Source organism: Squalius cephalus (genome assembly GCF_949319135.1).
Source record: "Squalius cephalus genome assembly, chromosome: 17".
Taxonomy (NCBI): Eukaryota; Metazoa; Chordata; class Actinopteri; order Cypriniformes; family Leuciscidae; genus Squalius; species Squalius cephalus.
In genome coordinates, this window is record NC_137138.1 from 15,742,939 (window position 1) to 15,759,271 (window position 16,333).

General features: G+C 38.5%; 1 protein-coding gene across 3 annotated transcripts in view; it reads left to right on the forward strand.

The window, feature by feature from the left end:
- The window catches only part of myo7ab (myosin VIIAb), a 35,932-nt gene that overhangs the window by 8,494 nt on the left and 11,105 nt on the right, over positions 1–16,333 (forward strand). The window contains exons 3-32 of one of the 3 annotated variants that reach the window (XM_079846595.1): positions 336–449; positions 581–733; positions 2,240–2,424; positions 2,519–2,640; positions 3,169–3,311; positions 3,417–3,530; positions 4,449–4,602; positions 4,694–4,770; positions 6,266–6,385; positions 6,486–6,628; positions 6,720–6,930; positions 7,114–7,249; positions 7,571–7,677; positions 8,120–8,161; positions 8,877–9,014; positions 9,808–9,966; positions 10,139–10,231; positions 10,322–10,416; positions 10,500–10,584; positions 10,660–10,878; positions 11,146–11,463; positions 11,558–11,758; positions 12,295–12,471; positions 12,821–12,910; positions 13,609–13,736; positions 13,836–13,962; positions 14,105–14,224; positions 14,329–14,502; positions 14,783–15,010; positions 15,102–15,272. In XM_079846595.1, coding sequence (XP_079702721.1) covers positions 336–449; positions 581–733; positions 2,240–2,424; positions 2,519–2,640; positions 3,169–3,311; positions 3,417–3,530; positions 4,449–4,602; positions 4,694–4,770; positions 6,266–6,385; positions 6,486–6,628; positions 6,720–6,930; positions 7,114–7,249; positions 7,571–7,677; positions 8,120–8,161; positions 8,877–9,014; positions 9,808–9,966; positions 10,139–10,231; positions 10,322–10,416; positions 10,500–10,584; positions 10,660–10,878; positions 11,146–11,463; positions 11,558–11,758; positions 12,295–12,471; positions 12,821–12,910; positions 13,609–13,736; positions 13,836–13,962; positions 14,105–14,224; positions 14,329–14,502; positions 14,783–15,010; positions 15,102–15,272 — 4,344 coding nt within the window. Of the gene's footprint in view, positions 1–335; positions 450–580; positions 734–2,239; positions 2,425–2,518; positions 2,641–3,168; positions 3,312–3,416; positions 3,531–4,448; positions 4,603–4,693; positions 4,771–6,265; positions 6,386–6,485; positions 6,629–6,719; positions 6,931–7,113; positions 7,250–7,570; positions 7,678–8,119; positions 8,162–8,876; positions 9,015–9,807; positions 9,971–10,138; positions 10,232–10,321; positions 10,417–10,499; positions 10,585–10,659; positions 10,879–11,145; positions 11,464–11,557; positions 11,759–12,294; positions 12,472–12,820; positions 12,911–13,608; positions 13,737–13,835; positions 13,963–14,104; positions 14,225–14,328; positions 14,503–14,782; positions 15,011–15,101; positions 15,273–16,333 lie in introns of all 3 variants that reach the window. The other 2 variants (XM_079846597.1, XM_079846596.1) reach the window with 2 other exon arrangements.

Genomic DNA, 16,333 nt, shown 5'->3' on the forward strand with positions numbered 1-16,333 from the left:
ATGAGTCTTATTGCTATGACAAAAAAAAAAAAAAATCACTGTGCTGGACCTGTTGGGACTATGGTTGATTACATTAACAATATAACAGCCGGCAGGTGACTGAGGTTAAGATTTATTAGGCATAATTCTTCCTATAGGGTGCCATGCTTTATATTAAATAAAATAAAAAAACATTTTTATACAGAGAACCAAATACAAAACAAAAGAGTCTTTTATTTACTTAAAATGTAAATTTTAGTTTTTAGTCTGTTTTTGCAATTATTTATGAATTTTCTCAATGACTTATATTTTGGTATTGATTGTTTAAAGATTTGATTTAATTGGTTGTCCCATAGGGGGACTATGTCTGGTTGGACCTTAGAACAGGCCGTGAGTTTGATGTCCCTGTTGGCGCCGTGGTCAAACTCTGTGATTCGGGTCAAATTCAGGTCTTGGATGATGAAGGAAAGGTGGGTCTTTCAGTGTGTACCACTCATAATTACGCCCGACATGCGAGAGAAGACCAGTTAGTGAACTATGAAAGCACTTTCTCTACCAATCAGAAAGGGAGGTTTAATAGTCTGTCTTTTCCCCCATAAAGGAGCATTGGATCTCTCTTCAGAATGCTACAAACATCAAGCCCATGCACCCAACCTCCATTCATGGAGTGGAGGACATGATCCGTCTCGGGGACCTGAATGAAGCTGGTATCCTCAGAAATCTCCTGATCCGTTACAACGACAGGGTCATATATGTAAGCCTGAACATTTTTCTCTCTGGTCTTTGATGTTAATTTTATTGCATGGGAATTTCACGATTGTGCTCAAAAAATCATGACGATTATTTTGTCAAATAAATCTGACTTTTATTTTCAGATGATACTTTTTTAACAACATTGGTTTGTTGCTGCTTAGCATGAAATATATTTTGAAAGATTTTATGCTTCAAAACCTATTGACTTAGAAAAATAGACTGTTGTTAGAACATTGGCATTGATTTATGACTGAACAATGTATTTCAGACAGCGTTTGCTGAATATAAAATCTGGGTGTGTTTTTTCATTCCATAAAACAACTGAGAAAAAAAAAGAATGATTTGTTTTGGTCTCTTATGTGGAATAGCTTTTTTTGCTTGTTGTTTTTGTTTTAGGTTTCAGATCACATTGGCTTTGTGAAATGTGACCTTTTCATTTTGTTTCATCATTGAATCCCATTTAGCCGTTCTCACCACTTGAATGCTTAATGGAAGGCATTGTAGCTTTGTCATAGTTTAAATGGATGCTTGAATCATTTCAATCATTGGGCACAGACAGACCTTGCGTAGGACTCATTTGTATGGAAATGTGTTTAGTGCACTTAGCTGATCAGATGTAGTTACTTTTTGCTTATCTAGAAGGTCAATCTCCAATTTTCTTGTCACTTGCTCTTTCTTGATGGTATAAAAGTGCATTAGCATTAGCACAGACCTTCCAATTCAGTGAATTGGAGGGTCTGACTGTTTCATAATGCTCACTGTGAAAGTTATACAGTTCAGTGATGTTATTGATCTGAGCAAAGAGCTCAAATATGGAAATTCTGTCATGATATCAGTTTTACATTTTGAAAGAGGAACAGGAAAAACAATACTGTTGGCTTTGAGAACAACATAACATGTTATATGTCATAAATGATTAAATAAATAAAATGAATAGTTATACTTTATACTAGTTGGCTCTGCATATAAAGCTTGGATCGGAAAGTATTTTAACATAAAACATTTTTACTCACAGTCTTACTCACAAAGTTCCTATAGTTCATAACCAAAAAAATGATTTGTGGTTCAGTGAGGGGTCAAATTGTCATGATATTTAATGAAATCACATAATTACGCACAAAGTTTTCTCAACTGTCCCCAAAGACTTGATTTGAAATAATTTTTGCAAATGCTAAGGATTTTCGTCACATTTGCAACAATTCGAAGTCCCGTTCATAGTACATAGCCACTTTTCCACCATCGGGCCGAACTATTCTAAGAATGGTAAAGAACTATTATGGTTATATTTCCACTTGTGCTGGGTTTGGCACGGCACGATTATAAACTGTTCTCGGCCTGGAATTCTCATCACGGTTGGCTTACCGTGCTTGTAAAACGCGTGTAGTGATGAGCGGAGTAACACAAGCGAATGGAAACAAAGCGAAACGGAATGGAACAGTTAAGCAACAAGAACGGTTTGGCCCGATGGTGGAAAAGCGGCTTATGTGTTCACAATGATGTATTTCAGACGTACACGGGATCGATCCTGATAGCAGTGAATCCATACCAGCTCTTGCCCATCTACACACCTGATCACATTCGTCTCTATACAAACAAAAAGTTAAGAGAGATGCCACCACACATCTTTGGCATTGCAGACAACTGCTACTTCAGCATGCAAAGGAACAATAAGGACCAGTGCTGCATCATCAGGTAAATCAAAGCATGTAACGGTTTAAGATAAGTTAACCACAGTATAATTCACTGGTTAATGCACATGACTCTGTTGACCATGTTGCGTGTTCAGTGGTGAGTCTGGAGCTGGGAAGACGGAGAGCACCAAGCTCATTTTGCAGTTCTTGGCAGCTATCAGTGGCCAACACTCCTGGATTGAGCAGCAGGTTCTGGAGGCCAACCCTATTTTAGAAGGTCAGGAAGATCATCTCTAAACCTAATGACATGAAACCTACCTGTCTGACACTGATCCTGTAATTGCCAGAACTCGTTAAACACAGTATGCTATGAAAGCAGGATAGTGCACCTATCAGAATAGAAATGAACATTCCTTTAAAATGAATTTCCTGAACTTGAATAGAGTAGGAAAAAGACTTTTGTAAAAAAAAAGAATAAAAAATCAAGTGCTGTCAGGTTTAGTTTTTAATTAAATAATATTCATTGATATATTTTTTCTGTATGAATAAAAAACGTTAGCATTCAAGTTTGTAAGTCAGGGAATAAAAAGGGTATGATTATTCAAAATAAAATAAAAATTATTTTCATTTCAGGAAATTCCTTGTCCTGTCGTTCCAATTAAAATTTCAATTCAGCTTTGTGTGAATTCAGAATTTTGCTCAACCCTGTATCAAAAGACGGCAGGGCTTTGAAACCACACCAAATGCTTTTGCTGTTTGCCGTGGAATTAAGATTTGTTATTTGAAGTTTCCCCTGTTCCCACAGCATTCGGTAATGCTAAGACCATACGCAATGACAACTCCAGCCGATTTGGGAAATACATTGACATTCACTTCAACAAGCGGGGAGCTATCGAGGGGGCAAAGGTCGAGCAGTACCTGCTGGAGAAATCAAGAGTTTGCAGACAGGTGAGAGATTGAGGATGGGCAGAATGTGTCTCACGGTCGGTCTCTTTATCATGCTATTGCTTATGCTGATGTCAGTGATGAGATTACATTTCATTGTCTTTGTAGGCAGCCGATGAGAGGAACTACCATATATTCTACTGTATGCTTGCAGGCATGAGCCCTGATCAGAAGACTAAATTAGGGCTGGGCCTGGCCAAAGACTACATTTATCTTACTATGGTGAGGGCCTGTGTTTTATCAGCACAGACTAATACACTTTTACACAATTTCCTGTATATTATGAAAGCATTTGAATAGACCCTTTCCATTAAAGAAATAGTTTACTCAAAAATGACCATTCTCATGCACCATGAGGAAGAGTAAATGATGAATGATCATTTTTGGTACTATTCCTTAATATATAATATACACACTGGTGAGCCAAAACATTATGAGTAGTCACAGGTCAGGGTACATTAGATGTGAGCGTCGGTCCTGGACCTTAGAGCAGTGGAAGAAGGTCGCCTGGTCTGATGAGTCCCATTTTCTTTTACATCAAGTGGATGGCCTTATACGTGTGCACCATTTATCTGGGGAAGAGATGGCACCAGGATGCGCTGACGACGACAAGCTGGTGGAGGAAATGGATGCTCTGGGCAATGTGTTGCTGGGAATCTCTGGGTCCGGCCATTAATGTGGATATAAATTTGACATGTGCCATCTACCTAAACATTGTTCCAGTCTTGCTATATCCCAGACTTGCTACACATGACAATGGTGTTCCCTGGTGGCAGTGACCTCTTTTAGCAGGATGTCACATCTTGCCACACAGCACACATTTTTCAGGAATCTTTTGAGGAATATGATGAAGAGTTCAAGGGGTTGCTCTGGCCTCCAAATTCCCCAAATCTCAATCCAATTGAGTATACGTTGGATGTGCTGGACCAACAAGTTTGATCCACATTCAGCTGTCTTGTAGTCCATGCCTCGGTGGGTCGACACTGTTTTGGCAGCAGGTGGTCATAATGTTTTAGCTCTTCAGTGTGTGTGTGTGTATATATATATTTATATATATATGTGTGTGTGTTTAAAGAGAGTGTTTGTAAAAGGCTGCGTGTTCGTATCCGCTGTGTTCTTCTCTCTTGGCCTGTCATCCAGGGAAACTGTACCGTCTGTGAGGGGAGGAATGATATGAAGGAGTACTCAAGCATTCTGTCAGCCATGAAGGTCCTGATGTTTACTGACACAGAAAACTGGGAGATCTCCAAACTGCTGGCTGCCATCCTGCATATGGGCAACATGCACTTTGAAGGTGGAAAGTGTTGTTATTGATAATAATTGTCAGCCCCACAAGACGTGACAGACTAGCTAAATAGCACGTTTCTTTTGTGTTGCCCCAACAGCTCGAACTTCAAAGAACTTGGATACCTGTGTAGTGGTTCGCTCACCTGACCTGGCCAAAGCAGCCAATCTGTTAGAGGTGAGGTACATGTGAACGCATTAGAGAGCTTTAAAGTCAACATGAAGTGACATTTTCAGCCCTTTTTTTCTGTAATGTGATATTTGTGAGAAACATATGGATGCTCATTTCCACCTCAAAGTGAAAAAGATAAAAAGATAACTGCAACCTTATTTATTGTAATTGTGACTATATATCACAATGCAACTTGTGACTGTTTCGCATTATTGCGACTTTATATAAATTGGACTTTATATCTAATAACTGCAATGTGAATAATCTCACAATGTGACTGTCTTTATGACAATCATTTGCAACTTTTTTCTCATAATTGTGACTTTAAGTCACACAATTATGACCTTATATCTCACAGTGTGACTATTACTTATTATAAACTTTTTTTTGATTTGGATAAAATGATATTCAAAGCTGAGACGCTTTGAAATTAATTAAATAGTGAAAAGTGAGTCTCCAATTCCAGAATGGAGCCAGACCTGAATGCTTAAATAGCCTTTTGACTATTGTTTAACATTAACTAATAGATCACACTGTGTCAGAAGAAACGGACAGCCGTTTCAGAGGAATATTTTGCACTAAAGAATTGTGCAGAATAAAGAATGTGTATAAATATGTCCTTGCTCTGCACTAACTCTGTATATGTCTTTTAGCTTTGGTTTAATCCCATTTTTGCTTCAGTGTATTGCAGTCTTGAAGCTGCTGTTACTTGAAGGGGCTTGTTTCTGCTGTCTTGTTGAGATTCATCTCTTTCATTAGCTCTTTGGTACCGTGTTATCCATGCAGTTAAAGGGAGGGGAGTTCGAGATAAATGCAGTCATTAGTGAGCATCAGACTGAGCATCATTCTAATGTTATTATCGTAGACACTGGCACAGCGTGACAAGTCTGTTCTGACTTCCTGCCGGCAACACTCTGCTGTCAGTCTTTCCAATGTCTGTCTCTATGTTTCCACTGTCTAAAGTCTTTGTTCTGTTTTCAGTTTGATTTAAATGGCTGTGGCAGTACTGAATTTCAAAACCATTTTCTTTGTTTGCATCTGCCCCCTGGTGGCAAGACATAAAAGTTCTCAAGAGCAGTCAGAAGGAAGGTTTGAGATCCAGTCCAATACTCTCTTCAGTGCGTCATATTTAAATTACACTTGGTCTCTTCAACTAAAAAATATCTAGTGGCTTGCAACATTCTGTTGTATTATAAATTGTCCATGAATTGGACCTTCAGTATAAATATTCAATACTGTATTATGTTGGCTCAAATAGAATTAATAGAGTTAAAATAATTAGCATCAACAGATTTTATAGCAATACAATATGAATAATTATGTGCTGAATTTACAAGGTTTATTTCAGCACAGTAATTAATTACAATTAACTGCAATCAATCAGGTATGATTTTTCTATTTTGGGAGAAAAATGTTCATATTTATATTAGCCTACATTTGACTATTTTTCGAACATTACCTAGTTCTACAGTTTATCACAATAATAAATACTCCAATACAGGTGGACCCTCATGATGTCATGACATGTCTGACCACACGTACACTGATCACCAGGGGGGAGAGTGTGTCCACTCCTCTCAGTGTGGACCAGGGACTGGATGTCCGTAATGCTTTTGTCAAGGTGAGGTTGTTCACAATCCATAAATGGTCCAGTTTTGAGTCTCAATTTGTCATAGAAGTCGTCAATATCCACTAAGTGGACTATTTTTTGTCTCCATCAGGGAATCTATGGGAGATTGTTTGTGTGGATAGTGGATAAAATCAATGCTGCCATCTTTAGGGTTCCTTCCACAGAAAGCAAGACTATACGTAGGTCTATAGGCCTGCTCGACATTTTCGGCTTTGAGAATTTCACTATTAACAGGTGAGTATTTGTAAACAGAACATTCAAGACCATTTATATTTCAGCATTTTCTGGACAAACTAGTACTAATCCTTGTTCATTCCTGCTGTAGTTTTGAGCAACTGTGCATCAACTTTGCAAATGAGAACCTGCAGCAATTCTTCGTCCGCCACGTTTTCAAAATCGAACAGGAGGAGTACAACCTGGAGGATATCAACTGGCAGCACATCGAATTCACCGACAACCAGGATGCTTTGGACATGATTGCCATGAAACCTATGAATATCATTTCCCTTATTGATGAGGAGAGCAAGTTCCCAAAGGTAAAGTTTGAGTTTTGTTGCTGTTCTGTATGTTTGGATTATAAATTGGATTGTAATGTCCATAGAGCACCGCAGAACATTGCTGGTTCACTTTTGAGCATCTATCTTAATTTTTTATTCATCAATTTAATGAAGGATATCTAGCCATATTGCATGTCCATGACTTGCTGTTGTGTTTCTTAGGGAACAGATGCTACCATGCTGAACAAGCTAAACTCCCAGCACAAACTTAATACCAACTACATCCCCCCTAAGCACAGACACGAGACCCAGTTTGGCATTCAGCACTTTGCTGGAGTGGTGCACTATGAAACTAAAGGTACACATTACAGAATTATGCAATTTCTAATCTCTTAAAGGGTTAGTTCACCCAAATATTAAATTCCTGTCATTAATTACTCACCTTCATGTTGTTCCAAACCTGTAAGACCTCCAAATGAATATATTTTTGTTGAAATCCAAGAGCTTTCTGACCCTCCCCGGGACTATTTTAACGATGTCTTTACTACCTTTCTGGGCCTTGAAAGTGGTAATAGCGTTGCAGTCTATGAGGGGGTCAGAAAGCTCTCGGATTTCATCAAAAATATAATATACCTTGTTTATTTAAGTTAACATGATCCCCTTTCGTTTCATTGTTCAGGTTTCCTGGAGAAAAACCGAGACAGCCTCCACAGTGACATCATCCAACTTGTGCACTCATCCAAAAACAAGTTCATCAAGCAGATCTTCCAAGCTGATGTTGCTATGGTGATGCCCTTTTCCAATACTGAATCCATATTTGCTCAGCATTAAAATGCTCACGACATGCCAGCGAGGCCGCACATCTCTGAGTGCCAAATGCTGGCCATGCAGGTTTATGTGAGGGTTGCATATTAAAAGCCAAGGCATGTGCTAGCATAATTGCCCTTGGAAAAAACACTGTGAATAAAAGAAGTGACTCCTACAAATGAGTGAACTTTAGACTAAGGCTTTAACATGACTCTATGTGACAGTGTCAGCACAGGCTGACTAACTCTGCTGCTGTAACTCACTCTCTCTGTGGTGATGTCAGCCCTAATCTCTCCTGGCTGATTCTCAGCAGACTTGGCTAACAGCAGTCAACTCTCTCTCTCTCTCTCTCTCTCTCTCTCTCTCTCTCTCTCTCTCTCTCTCTCTCTCTCTCAATCTTTTACCTTATTTTTGGCCTCAGTTTCTATGTGGTTATTTGGAGCCCACTGCATCCCTTCAAAAGGTAATCAATGGCGTGGTTTGTGTCCCTCTCAGACTCCTATTAAACTACATTTTCTCAATAGTCCCTTGCGAAACCCATTCCTGTGTTTTTTTTTTTCTCCTTTGAAAATGGTTTCTGTTGAAGTAGTCTGTAAGGGTGCGCTGACAGAATAATTTAATAGCTCTAACAGTGGCATTATTCTCCAGATGAATTGAGTAAAAAGCCAGTCACCACAGAGAGATTCTGTTTCAAGTTAGATGCAGCTTGTTCTCATTGGTGTTTTTCAGCATTATTTTGAGTTTTTTTTTTTTTTTTTTTTGGCAAGAGAAATTCCATTTACTCATTTTCCTGGCGCTGGGCGAAGATTGAAAAAGAGGGAAACTACTAGATTAGTTTTTTCTTCTCAATGCCTTCTTAAAGCATTTGCTTGTAAAGCATCGGGAATAACAGCAAGAGAAGGGGTAGATAGAGGATACAAGCAACCAATGAAGATCCAGAAGAAACGTGATGAGCGAGGGAGAAAGTATGAAAGAATGACATTTATTAGAGGCAGGAAAGAAAGGAGAAATGATCGGACCAAAAAAGAGCCACACAGAAAGGTGAATTAGTGTCTTTGTGATGTGCATAGTATGGGTATTTGTTGTAGCTTTGTGTGAAGTGTGTATTCGTGTGTATGTGGCAGTAAAGGTCCTCTTCATTTTCTGTGAAGTTAATGGGAGAATTTCTGTGTTTTCAGGGAATGGAGACAAGGAAGCGTTCCCCGACTCTAAGCAGTCAGTTTAAGCGCTCACTCGAGCTGCTCATGAGGACGCTGAGCGTGTGTCAGCCTTTCTTTGTACGCTGTATCAAACCCAATGAGCTCAAAAAGCCCATGGTGAGTCGATTAATATGTCTGTGAGAAATTAATAGATGTAGACTTTAAAAACAGGGCTTGAGAATAATGATGACGTGAAGGCCTATGGCCAGGTTCAAGTCTGTTAACAGATGTTTCAATTGCCATATTAGTAGCCTATATCTCACATCCATTAATCATGTAAATGTGTTTTTATGCCTTACAAACTAAAACATTTGGCTTTCTATAATGTATGAAATGTTGTTGCGAATTCTGCTGAACTATCTAGTTTCTAGTAGTGTCATGCCTTTATTATGCAGCTGTATAATTTCCAGCTTTTAGAACTCTAAACATTTATTTATTTGTAATTTTTTTATTTATCTTTTTATTTACAACCACCCTACATTGGGCAAGTGGTTTGTTTTAGATTTTATTTTAATTAATGGATTTATTATATATTCTTGTTTTAAGCATAAAACTAGTTCGATTTTGTTAAAAAATAAAATCAATGTTATATAGGTTACACTTTATTTTACAGTATGTGCACTTACAGTGTACTTACCCAAGAAAGTATTGGTAATATACGGTAACTACATGGGTTAAGGTTAGGTTTATAGGTAGGTTCAGGGTTAGTACTTTGTTATAACCTAGTTATTGTAATTGGTATAATAAGTACATAGTATGTACACGTGGAACAGGACTGTAAAATAAAGTGCAACCATTATATATGTTAAGATAAAAAATATATATTGTGTATATAGAATTTCTAATCCTGATTTTGCTTATCAGAAAAAAATTGAGCCCTGAATACCAGCCCTCGTTCTCTCCTCTGCAGATGTTTGATAGTGGACTATGTGTCAGGCAGTTACGCTACTCCGGGATGATGGAGACTATCCGCATACGCAGAGCTGGATATCCCATACGCTACACGTTTGCTGAGTTTGTGGACCGTTATCGGGTCCTTATGCCTGGGGTCAAACCAGCCTTCAAACAGGCGAGTCTAAAGCGTTACTGTTAATGCAGTCAACAGATGTGACTTGCAGGTCTGGAGTATGTTGTTTGCTTGACAGCTCTTTTAAAAGTTAGAATTGCATCTGTTGGTATTATTTGACAAGTGCTGACAATTTGCTATAAGGAAGTAGCTTTGAATGTCTGTCATCTTACAGGAAGATCTGCGAGGGACCTCTCAACACATTGTTGTGTCAGTTCTGCAGAAAGATGATGACTGGCAGATGGGAAAGACAAAAATCTTTCTGAAGGTTTGCCACAAATAAGCAAAAAAAAAAGTGAAGATTTTGCTGTGTTTTAGAATTGTGACAAATGCTATACTTGGTCTGTATTTGCTGTAGGATCATCATGACATGCAGCTGGAAATTGAAAGAGATAAAACCATTACTGACAAAGTCATTTTCATCCAGAAGTCTGTGAGAGGTGTGAAAGCGAGGTACGAGAAAAACAAAGAGTGAAGAAGAGCAGACCCAAAATACAAATAAAGTCTGATATGTATCTGTCTGTTTTGTTTATCAGAACTAACTTCCTGAAGATTAGAAGGGCTGTGACATTAATCCAGCGAATATGGAGAGGCTACATCTCCAGAAAGCACTATGCTGTGGTGAGTTTGTGAAAACTAAGCAGACAGAATCTATTCTGAGGTTTTTGTCTGATTGTAACTATGCCTTCTTTCTAGATGCGTGTAGGTTTCCTGCGACTTCAGGCCTTGTACAGGTCCCGGAAGCTGTACTTGGCGTATCAAGCGGCCAGGACACGCATCACTCTGCTCCAGGCCTGGTGCCGTGGATTCCTGGTGCGCCGGACTTTCTCCGAGCGCTTCCATGCGGTCCTGATCATCCAGGCTTATGCACGAGGAATGATAGCTCGAAGACTGTGCAAGCATCTCAAACTGGAGGTAAATCTGTAGTAAATCTGTATCTATCATCTGTCTGTCTGTATATCTATTCATCTATCACTTGTCTATCTATCTATCTATCTATCTATCTATCTATCTATCTATCTGTCTATCTATCATCTGTCTGTCTTTTTTTCTGTTGATCTATCTATCATGTCTGCCTATCTTTATTTTTTTCTGTTGCTCCATCCATCTATCTATCTATCTATCTATCTATCTATCTATCTATCTATCTATCTATCACATGTTCACACTCTCTCTGTTTAGAGGGAGCGTCGGTTAGAAGCCGAGCAGCAGCGTCTGGATGAAGAGGAGCGTCTGAAGAACCAGATGACGGCACGCAGGGCTCGGGCAGAGGCAGCGAGGAAGCACCAGGAGCGTCTGGCCCAGCTCGACCGAGAGCAGGAGGAGAGAGAGCAGGCGGAGCGGAATGAGACACGGAGGAAAAAGGAGCTTCTGGAGCAGATGGAGAGAGAAAAACTGGAACCGGTCAACGACTCCGAAATGGTGGACAAGATGTTTGGATTCCTGGGCAATGCCAACTCCCTTCCCAACCTGGAGGGTGAAGCACCAGAAGGGTTTGAGGTACGGAACTTTGTAACTATTGATCTCTGTAATGAATAACTTACCTTGCCTGGATTGCATGTTATCTTAGTTTGCTTTTGTTTGGATGCAACAGGATCTAGAGAATGTTCCGAGACAGTTTGAGGAAGTCATTAATGAGCCTCTTCCTCTTCCTGACGATGAAGAGGAAGACCTATCAGAGTATAAGTTTGCAAAGTTTGCTGCAACTTACTTCCAGGGAAATGCCACACATGTGTATACACGGCGGCCACTGAAACAACCTCTGCTGTTTCATGAGGATGAAGGAGATCAGCTAGTAAGCTTTTTTTTTCTTTCTTTTTTTTTCAAGCTGCAGTCCGTAACTTTTTTCGGTTAAAAATGATCCAAAATACATTTTTGAGCAAGTACATAACCAGCCAGTGTTCAAAACTATCTGCTTGTTAGTTAGTCAGAACAAAAGTAGATGTTACTTACTTGTTCAGATGACATTTTCCGGTGAAAATTCTCATGTTGGTCATACTTCCAAAAAGTAGAATCTGTGATTGCGAATGACAGTTTCCACACCGGCGCGGTGACTGACAGCCACACATTCTCCTCAAAACATTGGATTCATCCGCGCTGTGCCGTGCCGAGGCACAACCCACGTAAAGTTGATAATTTTGCGAATAACTGCAACTGCAGATTTCAAACAGAGATGGTGACAAAGAGGAAAAACTACAGACTGCAGCTTTAAAGTTATTATTTATTATAATAATGTAGATTATTAGATGTCAGAGTCTTTGCTTACAGGTTTACTGTATAATATTTAAGCTGTGTAGCCCATATCATATTATGGTTCTTTTGTGTCTTTAGGCTGCTCTAGCTGTGTGGATCACTGTGTTGAGGTTTATGGGAGATCTTCCTGAACCCAAATACCATATCAGCATTAGTGACGGCACTGAGAAGATTCCAGTTATGACTAAAATCTATGAGACGTTGGGGAAGAGGACCTACAAAAGGGAGCTGCAGGCCCTGCAGGTGGATGAGGAGGTGAGACAAGTCAGGTGGTGGGTGCAGTGAAAATAAAAAAATTAATAGATTACTTAATATTAATATTAATATTATCAATATTACTTATTTTTACATATAAAAATATTATTTAATATTAAGTTGTATAAAAGTCCAGGTATAATGAACATGAATTAATAATGAACAAAATTTGATTTATAAATTAACATTAACCTAGACTAGTACAAACTAAAAAAGCATTGCTCTTCGTTAGTTAATGACATCCAAGACATATTAATGTAATGTAATGACATGATAATGTTAACAAGATTAAGCCTTGCAGTAAAGTGTTACCGATGTGATGTATGAAAGTTTTCTTCATTGTTCCCAGAGTTCCACTACTGACATCCAGAAGAGGAACAGTGTACGGCATAAGCTGGTGTCCCTCACATTAAAGAAGAAAACAAAGATCACAGAGGAGGTCTATAGCAAAGAATCCATTACATTTCCTAATAGTTTAAGTAATTTCTGTGCCTCTAGTGGCACCAAACGCTAATGCATTATGAAAAATGTCTTCAAACACTCCCCGTCTGCCAGTCGAATAAATAGTTCTGACCCCGTATGGTATTGGTTGAAACGCTGCTGTTTGCCTGGTTGGAATCAACCTAATAATGGTTTACTTAGAGTTGTCTCTGCATACATTATCATTTAAAACTCTAGGGGTCGGTAAGATTTTTTTTATATATTTGAAAGGTTTTTTTATGCTCTCCAAGGCTACATTTAAAAATAATACCACATATTGTAAAATATTATTACAATTTAAAACATACTTTTAATACTCTTATATATTTTAAATAGGAATTTATTTCTGTGATGCTAAAGCTGAATTTTCAGCATCATTACTCCAGTCTTCAGTGTCACATGATCCTTCGAAAATCATTCTAATATGCTGATTTACTGCTCAAGAAAATTTCATATTATTAACAATGTTGGAAACAGTTGTGCTTTTTAATATTTTTTGTCTAAACTGTGATTAAAAAAACTTCTTTGAAAATCGGTTATGAAATAGAAATCTTTTGTAACATTAAATATTTATTTACTGATTTACTGAGTTACTGTTTATCCCTGCTGAATAAAAGTAAACGGTAGTGTTTTAAATTGTATTCCTGCCTCTGTTAGGTGACCAGACGGTTTACAGACAGTGATTACAGTCTACAGGGAAACAGCATGCTGGAAGACCGACCCACCTCCAATTTAGAGAAGCTCCACTTTATCATTGGCAATGGCATTTTACGCCCTGCTCTCAGGTCATTACGTGGCAAATGCATTATTGTTGATGTGCTTGTGACTGTTGAACATACATTGTATCTGAATTGTATTGCATCTGGGTTTGTTTCCTCTCTCAGAGATGAGATCTACTGTCAGATCTGTAAACAGCTGAGCCAGAACACATCCAAAAGCAGCCATGCACGCGGCTGGATCCTGCTGTCCCTCTGTGTGGGCTGCTTTGCTCCTTCAGAAAAATTTGTCAAAGTAAAAAAAAAAAACACGTCATTTTTATTTTTGCTTTCGTCAGCAGGAAATAAGTTCTTTTAATTATCCTAATGATCCTGATTAAAAAAAAAATCATAACTCTTCATCCCATTTCATGTGTCTTTATCTGTATTTTCTTTAGTATCTGCGGACATTCATTACCAGTGGGCCGCCTGGTTATGCACCTTATTGTGAGGAGAGACTGAGAAGAACGTTTGTGAATAAAACAAGGACTCAGCCTCCTTCTTGGCTTGAGCTGCAGGTGTTTTAGGATCCACAAAAGCCATTAGAGATCGCTTTGGGAAAATGAATCAGAAAAAAATATATAAGTAATTTGACTGGATTTCTTTCTCTTTCCTTCTCCAGGCTACTAAATCTAAAAAACCCATCATGTTACCGGTGACCTTTATGGACAGCACCACTAAGACCCTGCTGACTGACTCGGCCACCACAGCTGAAGAGCTCTGCAATGCTCTGTCTGACAAAATCGGCCTGAAGGATCGCTTTGGCTTCTCCTTATACATTGCTCTTTTTGATAAGGTACATTAATGCACACTCAGACTTTTCACAGCCATTACTCCAATCTTTAGTGTCACATGATCCTTCAGAAATCATTCTAATATACTGATATGGCTCTAAAGAAACATTTCGAAAATAGAAAGTGCAAAACTAACATTTTAAATGTGTTTACTGTGACTAATTTAAAGCATCCTTCCTGATTAAGAAGGGTCCATTCAAAAACCATCAAAAAAACGTACTGACCCCAAACTTGTCCCCGAATGTGTCCTCATATTCTTATTTATTTGGTCATCCTCCTCAGGTTTCATCCTTGGGCAGTGGGAAGGATCATGTGATGGATGCCGTGTCACAGTGTGAGCAGTACGCTAAAGAGCAGGGTGCTCAGGAGCGCAACGCCCCCTGGAGGCTATTCTTCAGGAAGGAAATCTTCACGCCCTGGCACAACCCTGCCGAGGACAGCGTGGCCACTAACCTCATATACCAGCAAATCGTGCGCGGGGTCAAATTCGGAGAGTACCGCTGTGATAGGGTCAGAGCTGTTGTGTGCATATTTCACATTGCCCAATGTAAGTTAAATTACTTGCATTAACCAAACGTATGCATGTGCACTGTCATCTTAGGAGGAGGACCTGGCCGAGCTAGCCTCTCAGCAGTACTATGTGGACTATGGGTCAGAGGTTCTACCAGACCGTCTTATGAGTCTTATTCCATCCTACATCCCGGACCGTGAAATTACTCCCTCCAAGACAGTGGAGAAATGGTCTCAAATGATCATAGCAACTCTCATAAAGGTATACATATATAGTTTCAACACATACATTTTTTGTTGGGTTAATTGTAATTGTTTTGTACATTATATTATATTTAGTGCTGTCAATCGATTCAAAAATTAACGAATTAATCACATTTTTCTGTAATTAATCGCAATTATTCACACTTGGCTAACACCTAAGTTTTTTATATATTTTTATATTGTAATAATTTCATATTTAAACTCCAAATTAATGTAGAAACAACATAAAGACAGTAGCCTATTTTTTAAATATTTGTTTAATGGCGTCTGATGATAATGATTTCATTGTCAATATTAACCGTTAATTATAGGCACTCAGCATTACAGTATAATTGAAAGCTATGAATTTGAACATTTATTAGACTTTAAAAAATATAGCAACTTTTAATTTAAGTGAACTTAAAACAATCTTCACATAAACCCATTAAAAATGTCTCATTTACCTTTGCCCTTCAATATATCAAGGCTAATTTTGATATTGGCCCAGTCTTGCCCTGTCAAAAAAGGTAGGCGATGGAATATATACAGAAATTGAATAAAATTATCAAACACTTTGCAGTCTTCACTGCATAAATTATAAATTAAATATAGATTAATCCTTATAAAAGCTACAAAAGTTATTCAGTCAAGAGCAGTGAGTGAGTGACTTTCTCTTTTTCTTTTGTTCTTTGATTATCCTTGATGACAGAAAGCAGCAGGTTTGTTAGCCTGCTGTCACTTTAAGACCTGACGCACATCATAAGGATCTGAGATGCATCCCATTTTCTCACAACTCGTTACGTTCATTTAAAACTTAATTTAACTCTTTTAAGACCGTGCTTGAGGATACTCGACAAAACGGGCATTTTGGCATAATTTTGTATGTATCCTTTCAAGTGCTGTCTGAAGTGGCTTTCTGTGCACATAATTCGCATGTGTGTCACAGACAGGAGATTCACAGAAACGCGTGCCAGTAAAAAACGAATTCTCTTTTGTGTCTGATCGCGCCTGAATGGTTTAAAAGCATTAGTTCGAATAAGAACGTGATCATATAATGTAACGCTAGCCAAAGTATGATGG